The following is a 17,590-nucleotide window of genomic DNA, read 5'->3' as shown; positions in this document are numbered from 1 at the left end:
CTCTCGGCAGCAAGTAAAACTGTTCTTTCAGGGGCCTTCAAGTGACAGTTGCAGAGACTAGCCCGCTGCTCCATCTGGTGATACTGCTCTGTGCCAAGCACTTGGGGGGGAGCTTGGGGACACAGTGCTGAGTCATCCCCAGCACCTGACCTGAGGGGAGTCCACATCTGTGCGAGGGGGAGGGGGCGAGAGGGGAGACGGACGAGGAAACCAGCTGGCCACCAGCAGCGTGATCCAAGCAGCCCTTCACGGGAAAGGCGCAGGGACGTCTTCCCGAGGCTGAAGCTGCTTTTGAAATTCACATACCTGTACTTGGCATAGACTGGGCCACAGCTGCTTTCTTCCATCCGTCCCAATTTACCTCTCATTCTGTCCTGACACCACACAATGGAAAACTAAGAAACAGTCTCTCTAGCAGCTCAGAATCCACACTAGGGAAAAAGGGATCGAGAAACTGCTGTTAAGAACCTACTATGCGGAATTCCCGTTGTGGTGCAGTGGAAACGAATCCGACTAGGAACCATAAGGTCGCAGGTTCAATCCCTGGCCTCGCTCAGTGGGTTAAGGACCCAGTGTTGCCATGAGCTGTGGTGTAGATTGCAGCATGGCTTGGATATGGCACTGCTGTGGCTGTGGTGTAGGCCACTGGCTACAGCTCTGATAAGACCCCTAGTCTGGCAACCTCCATATGCGTGGGTACGGCCCTAAAAAGATAAAGGCAAAAAGACCAAAAAAAAAAAAAAAAAAGAACTTACTATGTGCTTGATACTTCTACTTTTTTTTTTTAGGGCCACACCTGCAGCACATGGAAATTCCCAGACTGGAGGTCGAATTGCCCAAGAATGCAATACACTGCAGCCACAGCAGTGCCATATCCAAGCCACATCTGCAACCTACACCGCAGCTCACGGCAATGCCGAATCAACCCACTGAGCAAGGCCAGGGATCGAACCCGCATCCTTCTGGATACTAGTCAGGTTCAGAAACTGCTGAGCCACCACGGGAACTCCTCTATCTACTTAAACTAAATGCTCATGAGTAACCACTGAGATAGGAGTTCCCACCTTGGTGCAGTGGGTTAAGAACCTGACTGCTGCGGCTTGGGTCACTGCCCTGGGGAAGTGGGTTAAAGGATCCAGCGTTGTCGCAGCTGTGGCATAGGTCACAGCTGTGGCTAAGATTCAGTCCCTGGCCCAGGAACTTCCATATGTCAAGGGTGCAGCCATTAAAAAAAAAAGCAGCCAGTGAGGCAGATGTAGCCATCGCAGAGCCAAGGGAAATGAGGTTCAAAGAGGTGCAATTTGCTCCAGGGTCCAGAGAAAACTGTTGATATGGCAACTTGTTTAAAGATAAAACAGGTGACGTGGCCTCTTTCCGTTTTGGCTGCCTGTGCAGGTCCATCCTCCTCAGTGTCGGGGTGTCCAGTGGGCAGCAGGGTCTGGATGGGGCGCAACGACAGCTCAGTTTCTACAGGCCCCCACGGGTTCTCTGGTCAGAACAACCCAGGCGATGCCCGCCTCCTCAGGATGCTCGCGGGGACGGTCTAACGGGCGTGGCATCTCAGACCCACATCCCAAAGTGGGCATTTTTCTCAGTGGGGCTTTGGGTAGGAATGAGGGCTCAGGGAGAGGCTCGGAAGAGAGACCCCTTTGCTCTAGCTGGGGCTGCCCCCACCCCTCCATAGCCCTGGCCCTGTTCGCACCCCTCCAGGGAATCCCAGGGTGAAAGAACCACGTGTGTAAAGACAGGCAGCAGCCTGCGGGGGGAGATGGGGTCCTGGGGGCGATGTCACTGGGGGAGGGGCTGAGACCAGACCCTGGGGCCTTGAAGGCCAGGCTCAGGCCGGGAGAGATTGCTAGAGGTGATGGGGGCCAGAGCCTGGGGGCTGCTTCCCGGCCTGGAGCCCCGGCCCCAGGGTTCCTTACAGGCGATGACAAGGGTGAGCAGGGGGGCTGTGGGGAGAGCCAAGAGCTCACAAAGGTTCTGCTGTGCCTGGCCAGGGCCTCCGCCAGGGCCTGCCGGCCCGCTTGCTTGGAGGGAAGGATCTGATTTAGAAAGGTGATTGCCGGGGGCTCAGGGCCAGGCCTGCTGGCTGCCCGCCGAGCACAGCACCCCTGCTCCACACTCCCCAACTCGGGGCCTCCTCGTTCCTCTTTATTTTGGTTCTCCTGGTTAGACCAGATAGGATTCCATAGCCCTGACCTGAGGGCTTCCTAGGCACCGGGGGCCCGTGCTAACTGGGGCGCCTGGGGTTGAGAGGGGCTCACAGTACCAGCCCGCTGGGCACTTTGTAGAGAAAGAAATGCACGAAGGCTGCCCTTCACTGGGCACCTACCCTATGCCAAGACTGGTTTATAGGGCTCGTGTTTAGTCCTCTCAGCAATCCAGCAAGGTAGGTACTATTATTTCCATTTCACAGATAAGAAAAGAGAGTCCTGGGAAGGTTAAGTGTCTTGCTCAAGGCCACATAGTGAGTCAGTGGTAGGGCCAGAATTCTAACTAGACGAGCCCTGCCTGGGAATCTAATCTCTGTCTAAGCCCTCCTCTGCTTTGTGCAGGCAGTGACCCCGTGTGTCACACATGTCTGGCAAAGAGTCGAGGGCAGCGGTGCCGGTGTCCTACAAATGTGGGCTTTATCAGACGCCTTCTCTGCTGGAGCTTGTGACCCTCACAGCCGCCCTGCAGGGGCAGTCAGGCTTTTCTCAATGTCATGATGCAAACCCAGAGAAGCTGAGCGACCTGCTCAAGTCACCCAGCTCACAGCAGAGGCTGAGGAAGTTGGGGGAAATGCAAAAGAAGGGGGGTGGCCTGGAGCAACCAGCCCAAGGGATGACAGGACCGTTCAGGAAGCTCAGGGTGCCCTCTGTCAGTGTCCCTGGAAGCTGCAGCGTTGAGGGCGGAGGGGGGTGGCTGTTTGTGGAGTCCTGAGCCCTGAGCCTCGATGGGCTCTCACCCGTCAGAAAAGCGGCGCTCAGAGAGCTGGGCTCAGGACACCTGCTGGCCCACGTGTTCCCCGTGCCGCCTCCGGCAAGAAAGGCCTTTATGGGGGGCCCATTTCCTCTTCTGTCAAATGAGAGCAAGCTGGACTAGCTCTTTGATTCTCTATTTTTACGCAGTGGCACGTTTTTAAAAAAATAACCTCACGCTAAACCTTAATATTCTTTCATCCATTCAACAAAGATTATTTGAGACCTTCCAGGTGCCTGGAGCACATGGCTACCGGGGTTTTCTTCCTGCTTGGAGGCACTCTGCCACATGGAAGAGAAATTAAGGGTTCCTACCCCTCCGCTGGGGGGGAGGAATTTGCCACCCGGGCTGCCAAGGATCCATATCCTCATCTGGGAACCCACCCGCCACAGAGCGGACCAGAGGGGCTCAGTGTCTGCAGACAGGACCCCGAGAGAGATTCCCATGCTCACAACTGGCTGTTTCACAGGTTAGGCGACGAAGGCCCAGATAGTAGACCCGGCCTCGGGTCCCCAGTCAAAGAGGCTTTGTGTCTAAGAGGAAAGAGCAGCAGGAAAAAGGCATGGCCTGAGCAAAGCCCTCGAGGAGGAAAAGAAGCCGTCTTGCAGAGGCCAAGCCCCCCACGCCCTTCCCTCCCCTGCCTGGCAGAGCCTTCTGAACCGCCTCCCCCAGTACCCACCCCCGCCATCCTCTGCCCAGAGCCAGGGTGTCAGGTTGAGGTTGGTGACAGCAGCCCCCAAGGAGGTGCTGGATGGCTGAAGCCCTCCATTGTAGAAGCCCTGGCATCTTCGATGAGCCCAGCCTCGCCAAGTCGTCTTCCTGCCAAGCTGGAGAGCGGCTGACTCCCCGGAGGACCCACTCCAAGCAGGTAACTCGATCCCCTGCAGCCCAGCACTCCCCTATCTCTGACCACCAGAGCCGGAGCCCTGAAGAGTTCACGGCAGCATCGCAGGACCTGTGAGCCACTTTTGGGGTCAGCAAAGGCGACTGCCAGGAGCCCAGAGCCAGGAGGGGTGGGGAGAGCACAGGGCTGCAGGCCGGAGACCCAGGTTCTAGCCCCAGTTCTTCACTAACGTGCTGTGTGACTTTGGGGAAATTGCTTCCTCTCTCTGGGCCTTCACGTGAGAGTTTGGCGGGAGGCGGGGTGAGGTTCCCAAAAGTTAGCAGAGAGGCAGACTGGCCGGGGTCTCTAACCAAGGTCCCCTCAGTCTGCAGCGCCCCTTTCTGGTAAAGGTCTGACTGCTCTGTTCCAGGTACTCAGGGTGCCTGCCGGCTGTGACCCCAGCACCAGGCCTCCTTCCCTCAGGCAACAGGGGAGCAGGGGCTGCTGGTTGCCATCTTGGTCCTCAGCCTCTCTCAGCTCTGGAGGAACGTTCCAGATTCAGTGAAGTTACAGTGGGTATGGCTTCTATTTCCCTCACGATAACCAAGTGAAACAGGATTTTCCTCAACAACTCTGATAAAAGTTTAAAAACAGGCTGGATATAGACTCCTAAATTGGCAAAAGCAGTGTATGCATAATATGTGGAATAAAGCTTTAGTTGTTTCTCCTCTGGAATTTTTTTTACTATCGTCCATGCAAAGTGTGGTATTATAAATGTACCACTGCCTCTTTGTAGAAGGACGGACTATCCTTTATTGAGATTATGCCTTTCCCATTTTATAGCATCAAAATAACTTTTCTTGGAGTTCCCGTTGTGCTGCAGAGGAAACAAATCCAACTAGGATCCATGAGGTTGCAGATTTATCCCTGGCCTTGCTCAGTGGGCTAAGGATCTGGCGTTGCCGTGGCTGTGGTGTAGGTCACAGACCCGGCTCAGATCCCAGGTTGCTGTGGCTCTGGTGCAGGCAGGCAGCTGTAGCTCTGATTCTACCCCTAGCCTGGGAGCTTCAGTGTGCCACGGGTGTGGCCCTAAAAAAAAGAAGGTCTATTCTTTTTTGTTTGTTTGTTTGTTTGTTTGCCTTTTCTTGAGCCACTCCCACGGCATATGGAGGTTCCCAGGCTGGGGGTCTAACTGGAGCTGTAGCCACCGGCCTACACCAGAGCCACAGTGACACGGGATCTGAGCCGCGTCTGCGACCCACACCACAGCACACACAACCCACACCACAGCTCACAGCAATGCCGGATCCTTAACCCACTGAGCAAGGGCAGGGATCGAACCCACAACCTCATGGTTCCTAGCCGGATTCGTTAAGCACTGAGCCACGACGGGACTGCCAAGAAAGTCTATTCATAAAGATGAAATGATGGTGTGATAGTACATGGCAATTCTTTGCATAAACTTTTTACAAAGTCTAACACATAGAATCATCTTGCTCACAAGTGTCCAGCTTGATCTGTTTCCACCAAGTTCACACTCTATAACCACCACCCAGATCAAGAAATAGAACGTTTTGCTAGTTCTTTTTTAAATCTTTACCAAGCAAAATAAAAAGCTGGCAACTTTAGGTTGGTCTCTCACTTCTTTATTTAAAATTTACACACCTGGGGAGTTCCCGCTGTGGCACAGAGGGTTAAGAATCCAACTGCAGTGGCTTGGGTTGCTGCGGAGGAGCGGGTTTGATCCTGGCCTGAAAACTTCTATGTGGTGTGGGTGCAGCCATTAAAAAAAAAAACCAAACCATTTACCCACCTGTAGAACTTAAAATGTGGCTAGGTGATCTCACGTCCCAGGTCGTGTGAGCACTCCGTGGCGCTCCCTGAGCCCAGAGGGAAACGGGGCTGGCCTGGGATTCTGCCCGCCCAGTTCTGGGAGAGAGGGAGGATTTGGACAAATGTCCCTCTGGGCGCCGCCAGCTGCTGGAAGCCAGGGCTGAAGCGCAGTGAGGGGGAGTGGCATTGGGCGGAGATGCTGGGGCTGACCCGCGCCCCCACGCAGCCTGCTTTTTCGCAGATTTCCATTGGCTCCTACTCTTCCCGCCCCCCTACCCGCCCTCCTAGACACCTGCGAATCCCTGGGGGCTCTTCTGTGTACCGTCTCCTCTCTCCCCGACCCCTCAATTCCCAGGTCAATCCTCCCAGACCCAGAAAACCATTCCCTACCATTTTTTCCTCTTTACTGATACATGGAGAAATCCTGGCAGCCTTCTGAAAGGTTACGAAATTCTTAACATCACGCAGCAGGCTGGGAGGCCGGGAGGCTCCGCCCGCTCCGCCGAGGCAATGCACACTCACCCAGGACTTGCTTCGTGCCCAAAACCCAGGGGAGCGTGATTCTAAGGCAGAAGATCCTTTCTGTTCAATTACTGTTATTCCCTTCAATAAGTATGCGCCCACGCCTCGCTGGGTGAGGGACTGTTGGTGCATTCAGCGAATATTTACTGGACAGCTTCTCTGTGTCACTTGGCTGAAGTCACTGTCCTTGGGGAGTTCACAGCCTGGTGAGAGAGATGAGGCCAGTGGTGACAGTAATGAGAGTGGGATGACATGGGACGAGCAGTGAAGGGGACAGAAGCATCCTATGGAGTTGCAGGGACCACAGAAGACCCCCGAAGGCGTGGCATTGGAACCTGCCCTCCACAGATGAACTGCCCACTCAGCTCAGCCCCCCAGCATCTCCCAGAATGTTCCTCTCCTGCTGGCATTTCAGGCCTGGCCACTGTTAGGCGAAGCCTTCTGCTGAAAATGACTGCCTTCCTGCCACTAGGGACCTTGGCTTAGGGGCTTTATATGACTCAATGTAAAAATATTGTCATTTGTTTCCGCTGTCGTGGCACAGCGGAAACAAATCTGGCTAGGATCCAGTGGGTTAAGGATTTGGTGTCACTGTGAGCTGTGGTGTAGGTTGCAGACGCAGCTCAGATCCTGTGTTGCTGTGGCTGTGGCGTAGGCCAGAGGCTACAGCACTGATTCGACCCCTAGCCTGGGAATCTCCATATGCTGTGGCTGCGGCCCTAGGGGAAAAAAAGCGGCCATAAAAAGACAAAAAAAAAAAAAAATTTTTTTTAACCTTTAGCTATACATGCACATAGTTTAGAAATTCTATAAGGCTTGTAATGGAAAGCAGCAGTCCCTGCCTCAACACACACACACTCAGATCATTTCACACTCTGCAGAGGCAATGACTTTCAATTCTAAATTATTCCCTTATATTGCTACTTCTTGATTTTTTTTTTTTTTTTTTTTTTTTTTTTTTTTTAGTTTTAAATACCTTTCTCCAATACACCCACACTTTCTCCTTGCTCCCTCCCAGGCACATCTCCGTCTGTGTTCCCTGCCATCCTGTATAATTGTCACAGGTTCGGTTGGAACCATATTCACTGTTTGCATTATTAGGCTGTGTAAATGCTGTTGACAAGTGAGCCATATAATAGTCTATGATTACTTCTTCTTTCTTGCGTCACAATTACAGTTATGTAATCTCCTCTCGGTGTGTTTAAATGTGTTGGATAATGGACCAGTTTCATCTTCTTGAAGGAATCCCTTCTAGAGTCTTCCATCCTGTTCCCGTCAGGATGAATTACTTCCTACTGCACAACCGCTGGCCTGGGGATTCCTCCCCCCACCTCCTTTGTGGCTTCTTCTCTTCCTTCAATGCCATGACCTCTTCTGTATGGTTTACTCACTCATTTCTGTTGAAACACATCCTCCAGTAGCTTCCTGAGAATGTATGCAGACACCTTACATGACTCAATATGTCTTTAGGGAGTTCCTGTGGTGGCTCAGTGGTAACGAACCTGACTCGCATCCGTGAGGACGCAGGTTTGATCCCTGACCTTGCTCAGTGGGTTAAGAATCCCGCATTTCCGTGAGCTGTGGTGTAGGTTGCAGACACAGCTCAGATCCTGCGTGGCTGTGGCTATGGCTGTGGCTGTGGTATAGGCCGGCAGCTACAGCTCTGATTCGACCCCTGGCCTGGGAACCTCCATATGCCATGGGTGCAGCCCTAGGGAAAAGAAAAGACCAAAAAAAACCCAAAAGCCTTTATTCCATCCACATCTTTGATAATCACTTGGCTAGGATAGGATTCTGGGATGGAAACAGCTTCCCTCAGAATTTTGAAGGCACCTTGCCCTTGGCTCCTGGTTCCCATCTCGCTGTTGAAAAATCCAATGTCGCTGTGACGCTCAAGCCGTTGTAGGAAGACTGCTTATTTTTTCCTTCTCTGGAAGCTCTTTTGTTTGTTTGTTTGTTTGTCTCTTTTTTTTGCCATTTCTTGGGCCGCTCCCGCGGCATATGGAGGTTCCCAGGCTAGGGGTCTAATCGGAGCTGTAGCTGCCGGTCTACGCCACAGCCACAGCAATGCATGCGATCCAAGCCGAGTCTGCGACCTATACTGCAGCTCATGGCTGGACCCACTGAGCAAGGCCAGGGATCAAACCCGCGACGCCATGGATACTAGTTGGGTTCGTTAACAAATGTTTACTTTATTCCAGTTGTCAGAGTCCCCCCCAGTATAGACAGCCCCTCTTACTCCATCCTGAGAATAGACCTTTCACCTTCTACCAGGTGGGAAGGGTGTCTGGGAGTCTGATTGTTCTTAAACAGATTTCCAAACGATTTTCCTGTTTTTAAGCCTCCCCAGCCACCCAATTTCCAGAAATACCTGGGGCCGCCAATTCCTAAACCATTTGGGGGTTTCACAGTGAAAACTGGGCTGCTCTTCAATTTTCTTTACTGCCTCTTTAGGATCCAGGCAGTTACCATTCTTTGTTGGCTGTGCCTGCTTTCCAATAGTTTGATAAATCCCTTTCCTGCTGTTTTAGCTGGTTTCAGGAGAGACCACAGTGTGTGTTCAATTTGCTATCTTTATCCCATTTCAATTTGTAAGTGAACAGCAACCCATGTCAGAGCAGGAATGCTCTGCTGCCAATTTATAGAAGTAAATAGAGTGTAACCAGAATATGGAAGAGCCTGCCCGCAAGGGTGGGGGTGGGGGGGCTTCCCCAGCGGTTCTGTGCATGTTTAGGCCTTTCCTGGCTCTAAAAGTCCAGGCCAGAAGCCACCCGTTGTGATGCTTCCCCAGTCCCCCAAGTATGTATCTTTTTTTTATCCCAGTTGGGCTTGCTGAGTGATAGACATTTTGGAATTTTTTTTTTTTTTTGTCTTTTTGTCATTTCTAGGGCCCCTCCGGTAGCATATGGAGGTTCCCAGGCTAGGGGTTGAATCAGAGCTGTAGCCACTGGTCTACGCCAGAGCCACAGCAACGCAGGATCCGAGCCATGTCTGTGACCTACACCACAGGTCACGGCAACGCTGGATCCTTAACCCACTGAGCTAGGCCAGGGATTCAACCTGCAACCTCATGGTTCCAGTCGGATTCATTAACCACTGAGCCACAACGGGAACTCCGACATTGCGGAATCTTATAGCCATGATTCCACTTGAAGCTTTACATGTTATAGCTATAGAGGCTACAAGGTGTGGAGCCAATGAGTGACAGGACTGAGGTGTGAACTGTGTCCATCACCCGGCCCCTCTGACCTTATCCCTAATGGCACGTGTGGTACCAAGTCAGCCCCAGGCCCAGGAAAGGAGTACCTAATAGGCGAAAGAAGCTGAGGGGCATGCAGACCAGAGGAAGGGAGGCTTCCTCCCGAGTGACTGAATCAGGGTGGTCTTTACAGAGGAGGTGGCATCTGAGCTCATCGCCATTACCACTTCAGGCTGACCTCTCTCCTTGATAGGCGGTGACAGTGAATAATAACGATGGTGGTGGTTTAATGTGCAAAGCATTTTTACACAAACCTCTTTGCTATTACAGAACTTTGTGGCTGCATGTTATGTCCATTTCAGACAAGAGACACATCAAAGCCCAGAGAGGTTAATCAGTCATCGGTTTCTGGTTACCCAGCAGAAAACGATGATTTCAGGATTCCAGTCCATCCGAGTCTAGGTTCCCTGCCTCCCGGCCCGGTCCACTCTTGCTTTATCCTGCCCATCGACTGAGGGGAGCCTTCCTACTCCAAAATATCGCTCTACTAATGTTTCCCAGTGTGTGGTGTGTGACCTGCCTGCTTGCTTTTAAAAGCTTTCATTGGGTCCTACCTTAGATCTGCCTAATCTCCGGGAGATGGGCCCTGGAATCCGCCTTGTAACAACTGTCCCTCTGATCCTAAGAGAAAACCCGCCCTCGACTCACAGCGGTGCCAAATGGCGAACGTGGACAGAGCAGGGACCCTGGGGTCAGCACAGCCCCTCTCGGCTCTGTATCAGTTTCCTGCCAGTGAAGTGCGCGAGTCACGCAAGGTTCCGAGGGCAGAAGGGCCGGGGGCCGGCCTCCCTCCCCACTTTCATCCGGAAGCCGCTGCACGCTCTTGGCTTCCAGGTTGCGGTCGCTCCTGATCCGCTGCGGCTGGGGGCTCGGGGCCACTTTCCGCACGTGCCGGGCCCCCGCCTGGGGACCACAGGGGACCCGAGGGCGCGGCGCTTTCCACCCGCCAGGCAGCCGCGACCGCGCCTCCCTCTGCCCAGCCCTCCAGCAGCCCCTAAATATTCCCTGGGTGCCCAGGGGGCGGAAACGGACTTTGCAGCGCGCCGTCAGGCCCTGGCCCACCTTCCCGCGCAAATCGTGCGAGGAGATGCCTGGACCCGGGTCAGCGCCTCTCGGTCCCGCCGGCCCCGCGCAGCCTAAGGAGCGCATGCGCGCTCGGGGACGCTGCCCTTGCGCGGGGTGCCTGGGCTGCGGGAGGCAAACGCAGCGGGAAATCTGCCGGAGGACACTGCCCTCGACACAAGGGTCAGGGAAGGCTTCCTAGGGATATTTAAGCAGCGTTCTGGGAGAGGACAGCACATGTGGACAGATGGAACCGACGATGCAAAGGCCAAGAGGGCGACCATTGGGGGAAGTTGCCAGCATGATGTGCCACTCAAGTACTGAGTTCAAGGTGAAGTGTCACAAGACCCGGCGGGAGAGAGTGGCAAGGACCCACCCGAGCATGCAGGGCGGGCACTGTAAGGTTCCAAGCAGGACCTGTGATTCAGCCAGATAATTCTAGTTGAAGAAAGACCGCTCCGGCTTGGCGGGGGAAGTGGAACAGAGGGACTGCAGGACATGAGTGAGGAGTCTATAGACAGGTCAAGGTGCCTGGGCCAAGGTAGCCCCCGTGGGAGTGGAGAAAAGGGGATGGTCTGGAGAAGCTCTGGTCCTTCTGGGTAGCACTCTGTGATGGACTGGATGTGGGGGTCAGGAAGCAGGTAACAGGTGGATGGCTCAGCCTTTCCCAAGTAGGAAGCAAGGGGGATGAGGGTGCCTCTTCCCACAGGTGTCCCTCCTTCCCTCTCCATCTAGCTTGGCTCCAAGGCCTCATTCGGTGCCCCACCTCACCACCTCCAGGAAGCCTTCCATGCTCCCTTATGGATTTCAGAACCTCAAATCTTATGTTTGGGTATTTGCTGTTTTGCATTGTTCTAGACTTAGCGTGTGTGCATCGGCCTTAAGGGGAGCCCTGCCTGATAGTTGAGACAACACTAGAATCCTAGCAGGCCTGCTCTGTGACCCAGGACAGTCATTCATTCCCTCTGAGCCTCACCTCCGGCATCCTCGCAATGGCGAGAACATTCCTTCGCTTGAAGGCTTCTGTATGCCAGGCACGTGGCGCATGCGCAGTGAGGGAGCTTTGTCCCACTAGCATTGCTCAGCCCGGAAACTGAACAGAGGCCTCTAGAATGTCTCCTGAAACTTGTTCTCTTGGGCTGTGGATGGAAGTGAGAGAGTGGGGTAGCAGAAGGATTTTAAGGCTGGGGTTGGGAAGCATGAGGCCCTGCTCTGGACTTTCCCTGTGACTTCAGGCAAGTCAGGGCCCCTTTGCCCACCTTGGAGGACAGGTGGTGGGCAGGATGGCTCCTGCGGTCCCCAGGCTGCCTCCATCATCCAGTTTCCAGTGGAGTTCCACAGCTCCCCGAAAGCACTGCTCATTCCCAGGCTCCCGTGACCCCCTCCCTCCAGCTGGTGAGTCTGGCTTCCCGCTAGGACCATTCTAATGGTGTGAGAACATTCTACAGACTTCCAGAGACCAGACCTGGGGCCCATCCTCCAGCAAGGCTTGGGGCTAGTGGGTTTGGGCCTGGGTTTCCTTGGGAGGCAGAGGCATCTGGCACATAAGCTCAGAGCTGCAGTTTCTAGAGGACAAACTGGCAAGGGCCTGGCTCGGAGCAGCTGCAGCAAGGGTCCGGACCTGGGAGGTGGGCTTCTTGGGAAGAGCAAGAGGAAACGTGTGAGCAGAGCCATGGGGGTTAGGAGACCTCAGCTGAAGGAGCCGAAATAGTGATTATCACACCCTTTTCTTTTGCCAGATGAAAATTCAGCGAGCCACCCATGGTCATGCAGCAGGCTATTGGCAGGGCGTTTGGGCTGCCAGGAGGAGCAGGAACACAGTGCTTCTGTGGTCACCATAGGTGACCTGAGTCATTGCGGTCAGGTAAGTCATGGGGAAGCATCTAGTCCAGTAGATGCTTAATCACTGCTACTTCTTTGAACACCAGACCCTAAGCTGAGAAGCCACGGGTCGCCCACAGTCTCTTTCCTCAAGGAGCTTAGAGCCTGGGAAGAGCAAGAGATGGACACAGAAACATTCTCGGCCTCAGTAGGGGTAAGAGGCAGCCCAGGGACTGGTGGGGGTACCCAGAAGAAGATGGGCTTGAACTCCTGCTGTCGGGCAGTCTTGGTGCTTGGTGGTGAACTTGGCGTGAAAGGTATTTTAAGGAAGGCTTCACTCAGGAGGTGACATTTGCACTGGTCTTTGGTAGCTCTGCAGGAGTTTTCTGGGTTTTTTTTTGTTTGTTTGTTTTTTGTTGTTTGCCTTTTAGGGCCGCACCCAAGGCATATGGAGGTTCCCAGGTTAGGGGTCCAACCGGAGCTACAGCTGCCAGCCTACGCTACAGCCACAGCAAACGCAGGATCCGAGCCATGTTTGCGACCTAAACCATAGCTCACAGCAAAGCCAGATAAAGATCCTTGACCTGTGGAGCGAGGCCAGGGATCGAACCCGCAACCTCTTGGTTACTAGTCTGATTCGTTTCCACTGCGCCATGAGGGGAACGTCTCTGCAGGAATTTTCTAAGCCGAGAGGTCAGAGACGGGTATTTTAAGAAAAGGCGGGAACATATGTAAGGCCTTGGGGACAGGGAAAAGATGAAGTGTTTCGGGGGCTGGTAAGTATTTTGCTGTGTAGGAATGGAAAGGGCCTTGAGTTAGGCTGAAGGTGCGTGGAACCCAGGGGCAATAGGGAGCCATGAAATGTTTCTGAGCCAGAGAGCGATGTGATCAGAACCCGTTAGAGAAGGGAACTTTGTGTCTTCGGGAAGCCTCCTGGAGAGGCCGGGGAGGGGAATCTGGGGCCTAGGGCCCCGTAGGAACCCCTTGCTATGCTTCATTCCACTGGGACTTGTTTGGGTCAGAGCCAGACTCCTGGGACTGGCGGCCTCTTCCCAGGGGGACAGTAGGTGGCGCTGCATCCATGTGCATCCGGCCTCATGGGCGGGGCTACCTGCCCCTCACCTAGGTTGGTGAGACCTCTGGTCCTGTTTGGGCCGGGTCCTAGGGCCCTGTCTGTGCTGGTGAGGCTCCGAGAAAGGCTGAGTTGGGGGTGGGGGTGCGGCCGGCCTTGCTCCCCCTCCCGCAGAAGCAGAGAAGGGCCCTTGCCTTGTCTCGCACAGGACGTGTGAGCAAAGAGTGCCTCCTGAGCTCTTCTGGGCCGTTTCACAAGGGTGGGGGGTCACTGAGGCCCAGAGAGGGCGGGGCTGGCTTGAGTCCCCCAGTGGGTTAGTGGCTTGGGGGTCGTTCCTGGATGCCACATGCGGGAAGTAGTCCTGTCCTTCCTCCTCCCATGTCCCTCATTGGTTCGCCTTGCCCTTGTCCCCCCCACCCCGCCTCTTTGACACTCAGTCCTCCGCCATCTACCTGGCCTGGGCGGTTGTCCCTGTCTTTTCCCAGGTCCCTGCACAGGGGCCTCTTCCGTGTCTGCCTGTGCCTCTCCCACCCCACCCAGCCCCACTGTCCAAGGATTTTTCTCACACGCTGATCCAACCTCCACCCTCCCTGCTGAAGCCCTTCGCTGCCCCACCAGCTCTGGGGGCCCCTTAGCCTGGCAGTCAGGCCCTGGAAACCAGGCCCACATCCCTCTGATGGGCCTCAGCCATGCAGATCTGCGCTGGGTCCCCTGTGCTGGCCCTCCCTTCCTGCCCTACTGTCACACCCCCACGCATCCTCCACGACTCGGCGGGGCCTCTGAGATGTGGGTGTTTAGGTATCCTCCCGGGCTCCCAAGGCTGTGACTGGTGCTCTCCTGGGCCCATCTCCTCGGCTGGGTGACGGGCGAGCCTCTGGGCAGGGAGCTCAGGGCAGCCTTTCTGAGGGACCAACTGAACCACAGTCTGGGAGGTGCGTTACCAGGTCCGTGGCTGCCACTGTGAACCAAGCGTCATGCTAGGCGCTTTTGCACACTCCCAGCCTCTCTGTCCCAACCTGGACAGGTCCGAGACTGCACTTGTTATCCAGGTTTTGCAGAACAGGAAGCGGAAGTGCCAAAGGTCGCACAGGGGGTAAGCAAGTGGAACCTGGCTCTGCAGGCTGCAGGAAGGGCAAGGTCTCAGGCCACAGCTGGACAGGACCCAGCCGTCTGAGGAAGGCTCGTGTGGGGCTGGCAGGTGGCCACACAGGGTGCCTGGGGCAGATGGGTCCTCCAAAGCGAACTCCTGCCCTCTCTGAGTGCTTGGGGAGCCCCCCCCCCAACTTTCTAAGTCAGGCAAGGACCTGGGGCCTGGGTATCAGGCGTGTTCACGTGGCGGCTGTGAGGCAGAGGCCAGCGGCTGGAGGCCAGGGAAGAGGCTGACCTGCTGAGCCAGGGAGGGGCCAGGCCCAGCTGGGCAGGCCGCTCAGGGTCTGAGATGAGGCCGGGCTCAAATACCAGGACTTTCCAAGGAGCCCTGTGGTGAGCAGGCCGGATGCTGGGAAGCCAGAGGTAAGGCTGCCCACAGAAAATAGGCGGGCGGGCCGGGCGGGACGTTGTGACCAGCTGCAAATATTTGCTATAGAGAATCCCAGGGCCGGGGGTGGGCAAAAGGAGGGGCCCACAGAGTGTCTCAAGCTTCGGGGTCACAGCCTCAGTGACGGGAGTGTCCTCAGCTTTTGCTGTGTGGCTGTGGCCTGGTCTAGGCACCAGTGAGGAAAATTCACGCCCAGTCCCCCACAGGGCCTGGTGACTGCTGCCCAGTCTTGAAGCTACACGCCGAAGTCAGAGACAGGAGGCCTCGGCCTCTAAGCCTGGGCCCCACATTGTCTGAAGGAGAAACTGAGTCGCCGAGCAGGACTGCGCCCGCCCCGTCCTACAAACAGCCAGGCCCAGAGCCCAGGCTTCCTGATTCCCAGTCTTGCTTTGGTGATGACTCAAAGCACGTCCCCTCCTGTTCTAAGCTGTGCGCTCACATTCTTTGGGGGCACTTTCTGGGGGTCGTTTGATGCAGCCCTTGTGGCTGGATTTCATCCTTCCCCTCTAGGAGGGGTGTTCAGAACGCCTTCCTGGGCTAAATCTGCTCCAGACAATGCCCGGGAACCTCCTCCCATCCACCCGGCTCCCTCTAGCCGCAGCCGTGCTGCGGGGGGCTGTGTTTGGGGCCCCGCATCACGAGGAGTTGCTGGTGAGGAAGGTGGGTCTCTGGCTACCGGCCCCGCCCAGCTCAGCCTGACGCATGCGCGCCCGATGGCATCTCTCGGTGGGTGAGGTCATCCACTCTCTGGGAGGCTTTGCTCCCCAGACCTCCTGTGGGGACCTGGTCAGGTCTTTTCCTGGCCTCAGCCAAGGGGCCCAGCCATCTCTAGAAGGCACTTTTTCCTCGGGGTCCCCGATCTCCGGGCGGGGCGCCTCTTCCAGTGACCCCTTCTGGATGGCAGGGTTTCCAGCCAGTGCTCCCCAGTGTTGCTGCAGGGAGACATCCCTGCTGGTTTCCCGGTGGGAAAGGTCAGATCAGCTCCTGGGGGACATGAGAGGGAGAGCATCATCCCAGCCCAAGTGGGGGAATCGGGCGAGTCTTAACGTGCCCCGGAGCCTCTGCTCCTGGCCTCCTGGCTCTTCCTCCTGGTGTCCCCTGCAGCATCCCTGAAATGCCCTCTCCCTTCCCAGGGAAGGCGCACTGGGGGTGCTCGCCCTGCCAGTCTCAGAGAGAAGGGACAGGCATTGACTGAGCTCCCACTGCTGCTTGGTATACATGGCTTCTCTGCCGGTCCTCATAGCCACTCTATGTGGTGTGGGTGTCACCAACCCTGATGGCCCACTGAGACCCCACATTGCCAAGCCGCTAAGTCCGGGAGCCAGGATTTGAAGATGTAAGTCTTTCTGAATCCTTACAGATTCAGAAGCTGTCCCCATTCGTGCGTCGGGAAAGACCAGTATTGCTTTGTCTTGAAATGATTGTAGCCGGTGAGAATGACCATGCATTTCAGCGGCGTGTTGTAGAGGAAGGGAGTGACTGGGCCAGTTCTCGGGGACGGGGGCTGGAGGAGAGGACCTGCCCTTACTGGTTGGTGTTCAGCCCTGGCTCAGGAGGAGTTGCCTCTTGGGGCCCTGAGGACAGAGACATCCTTGGCCCTTGCCACTGGCTGGGGTGTCCTTCCCCGTCCCCGCTCCAAGGGGTAGGCGAGACAAGTCTGAGGAGGGGTGGAGAACCAGGATTTGGGTGGGGGCTGACTTAATAGTGGGGTGTCCCTTGCGAGGGCTCCTGTGACTTGCCTTCCCGTGGGGCTCTCCTGCCTCTGTGCTCCCTGCCCGACTGGGAATCCAGCCCTGGGGCTCCTTGTCCCACAGACTCGACCTGCTCCACGAAGCCTCTGAGCACCCGAGCCTGGACTGGCCTTTGCGCTCTGCTCCCTTGTGAATTGTTGTCGCAGAAGTTCCATGTTGTCATTGACTAGTTATGTGGTTGTTTCCCCATCAGACCGGGAGTTCCCTGAGGGCAGGGCTTGTCTGATTCTTCTCTGAGTCTGCAGCTCCCATGACACGGGCAGGAAGGAAGGTTGTTGGCTGAGTGAATAATTGAATGAAGGAATGAATGGATGCAAGAAACAGGCAGCACACATATCCCCAGTTGACGAGCCTTGGGCTTCAGGTCTGTCGCCAGCCGCTGGGTGATGTTGGGCCAAGCCCTGTCGCCCTCTGGTTTCAAATCTTCCATCTGTCCACTGGGGGGATGGGGACCTTCCAGCTGCCGCGCAGAAACCAGGAGTCAGCATGAAGCTGCCCCCTCCCCACCCTTGTCCCCGCAGCCCCTCCCCTGAGCCCCAGCGAGGTAGGGTGGGGGAAGGACCTATCAAGTTACTTTAGTCCCATGCTGTCACCTTGGAAACGCTCCATCTCAGCTCTGATGGCTCTGCCCTGAGCAAGCCTGCTTGGCCAGCGGACCCACTGACCTCAGCCAGGGCTTGCTGGGGGCAGGTCCCGCCCTCTTCTCCCAGGGTTGGGGTCTGCAGTGCTCTGCAAGTGGCCGAGCCGGCACCCCTCCCCGCAGCCCAGGGGGCCAGCCTCTCAGGGGCGAATGTGGGACCCAAAGCGGCAGGGGCCAGACGGGCTCTGAGCATTGAGTGGCCCAGCTGGGAATCTGAAATCGTCTTTTTTTTTTCATTTAATTTTTTTTAATTTTAAAAATTTTATTGCAGTATAGTTGATTTACAATGTTGTGTTCCTTTCT

General features: G+C 55.5%; 1 protein-coding gene across 4 annotated transcripts in view; it reads left to right on the top strand.

Annotated features, from left to right (window-relative positions):
- Nucleotides 1-10,258: 10,258 nt before the first annotated feature.
- LOC102162516 (uncharacterized) overlaps nucleotides 10,259-17,590 on the top strand; it is a 45,563-nt gene continuing 38,231 nt past the window's right edge. For 2 of the 4 annotated variants that reach the window (XM_084975359.1, XM_084975360.1), the window contains exons 1-3: nucleotides 10,539-10,797; nucleotides 11,702-11,861; nucleotides 12,206-12,330. In XM_084975359.1, coding sequence (XP_084831485.1) covers nucleotides 10,714-10,797; nucleotides 11,702-11,861; nucleotides 12,206-12,330 — 369 coding nt within the window. In that variant the 5' untranslated portion in view covers nucleotides 10,539-10,713. Of the gene's footprint in view, nucleotides 10,798-11,520; nucleotides 11,862-12,205; nucleotides 12,331-17,590 lie in introns of those variants that run through there. The other 2 variants (XR_014814748.1, XR_014814749.1) reach the window with 2 other exon arrangements.

This window comes from Sus scrofa, chromosome 9 (assembly GCF_054392235.1).
Source record: "Sus scrofa isolate SSC_HxYL_T2T_F1_AM1 chromosome 9, Sscrofa_HxYL_maternal_Yorkshire_Landrace_v2.0, whole genome shotgun sequence".
NCBI lineage: Eukaryota > Metazoa > Chordata > Mammalia > Artiodactyla > Suidae > Sus > Sus scrofa.
The sequence above is the reverse complement of the archived record's forward strand: the minus strand, read 5'-3'. Positions and strand labels throughout refer to the sequence as shown.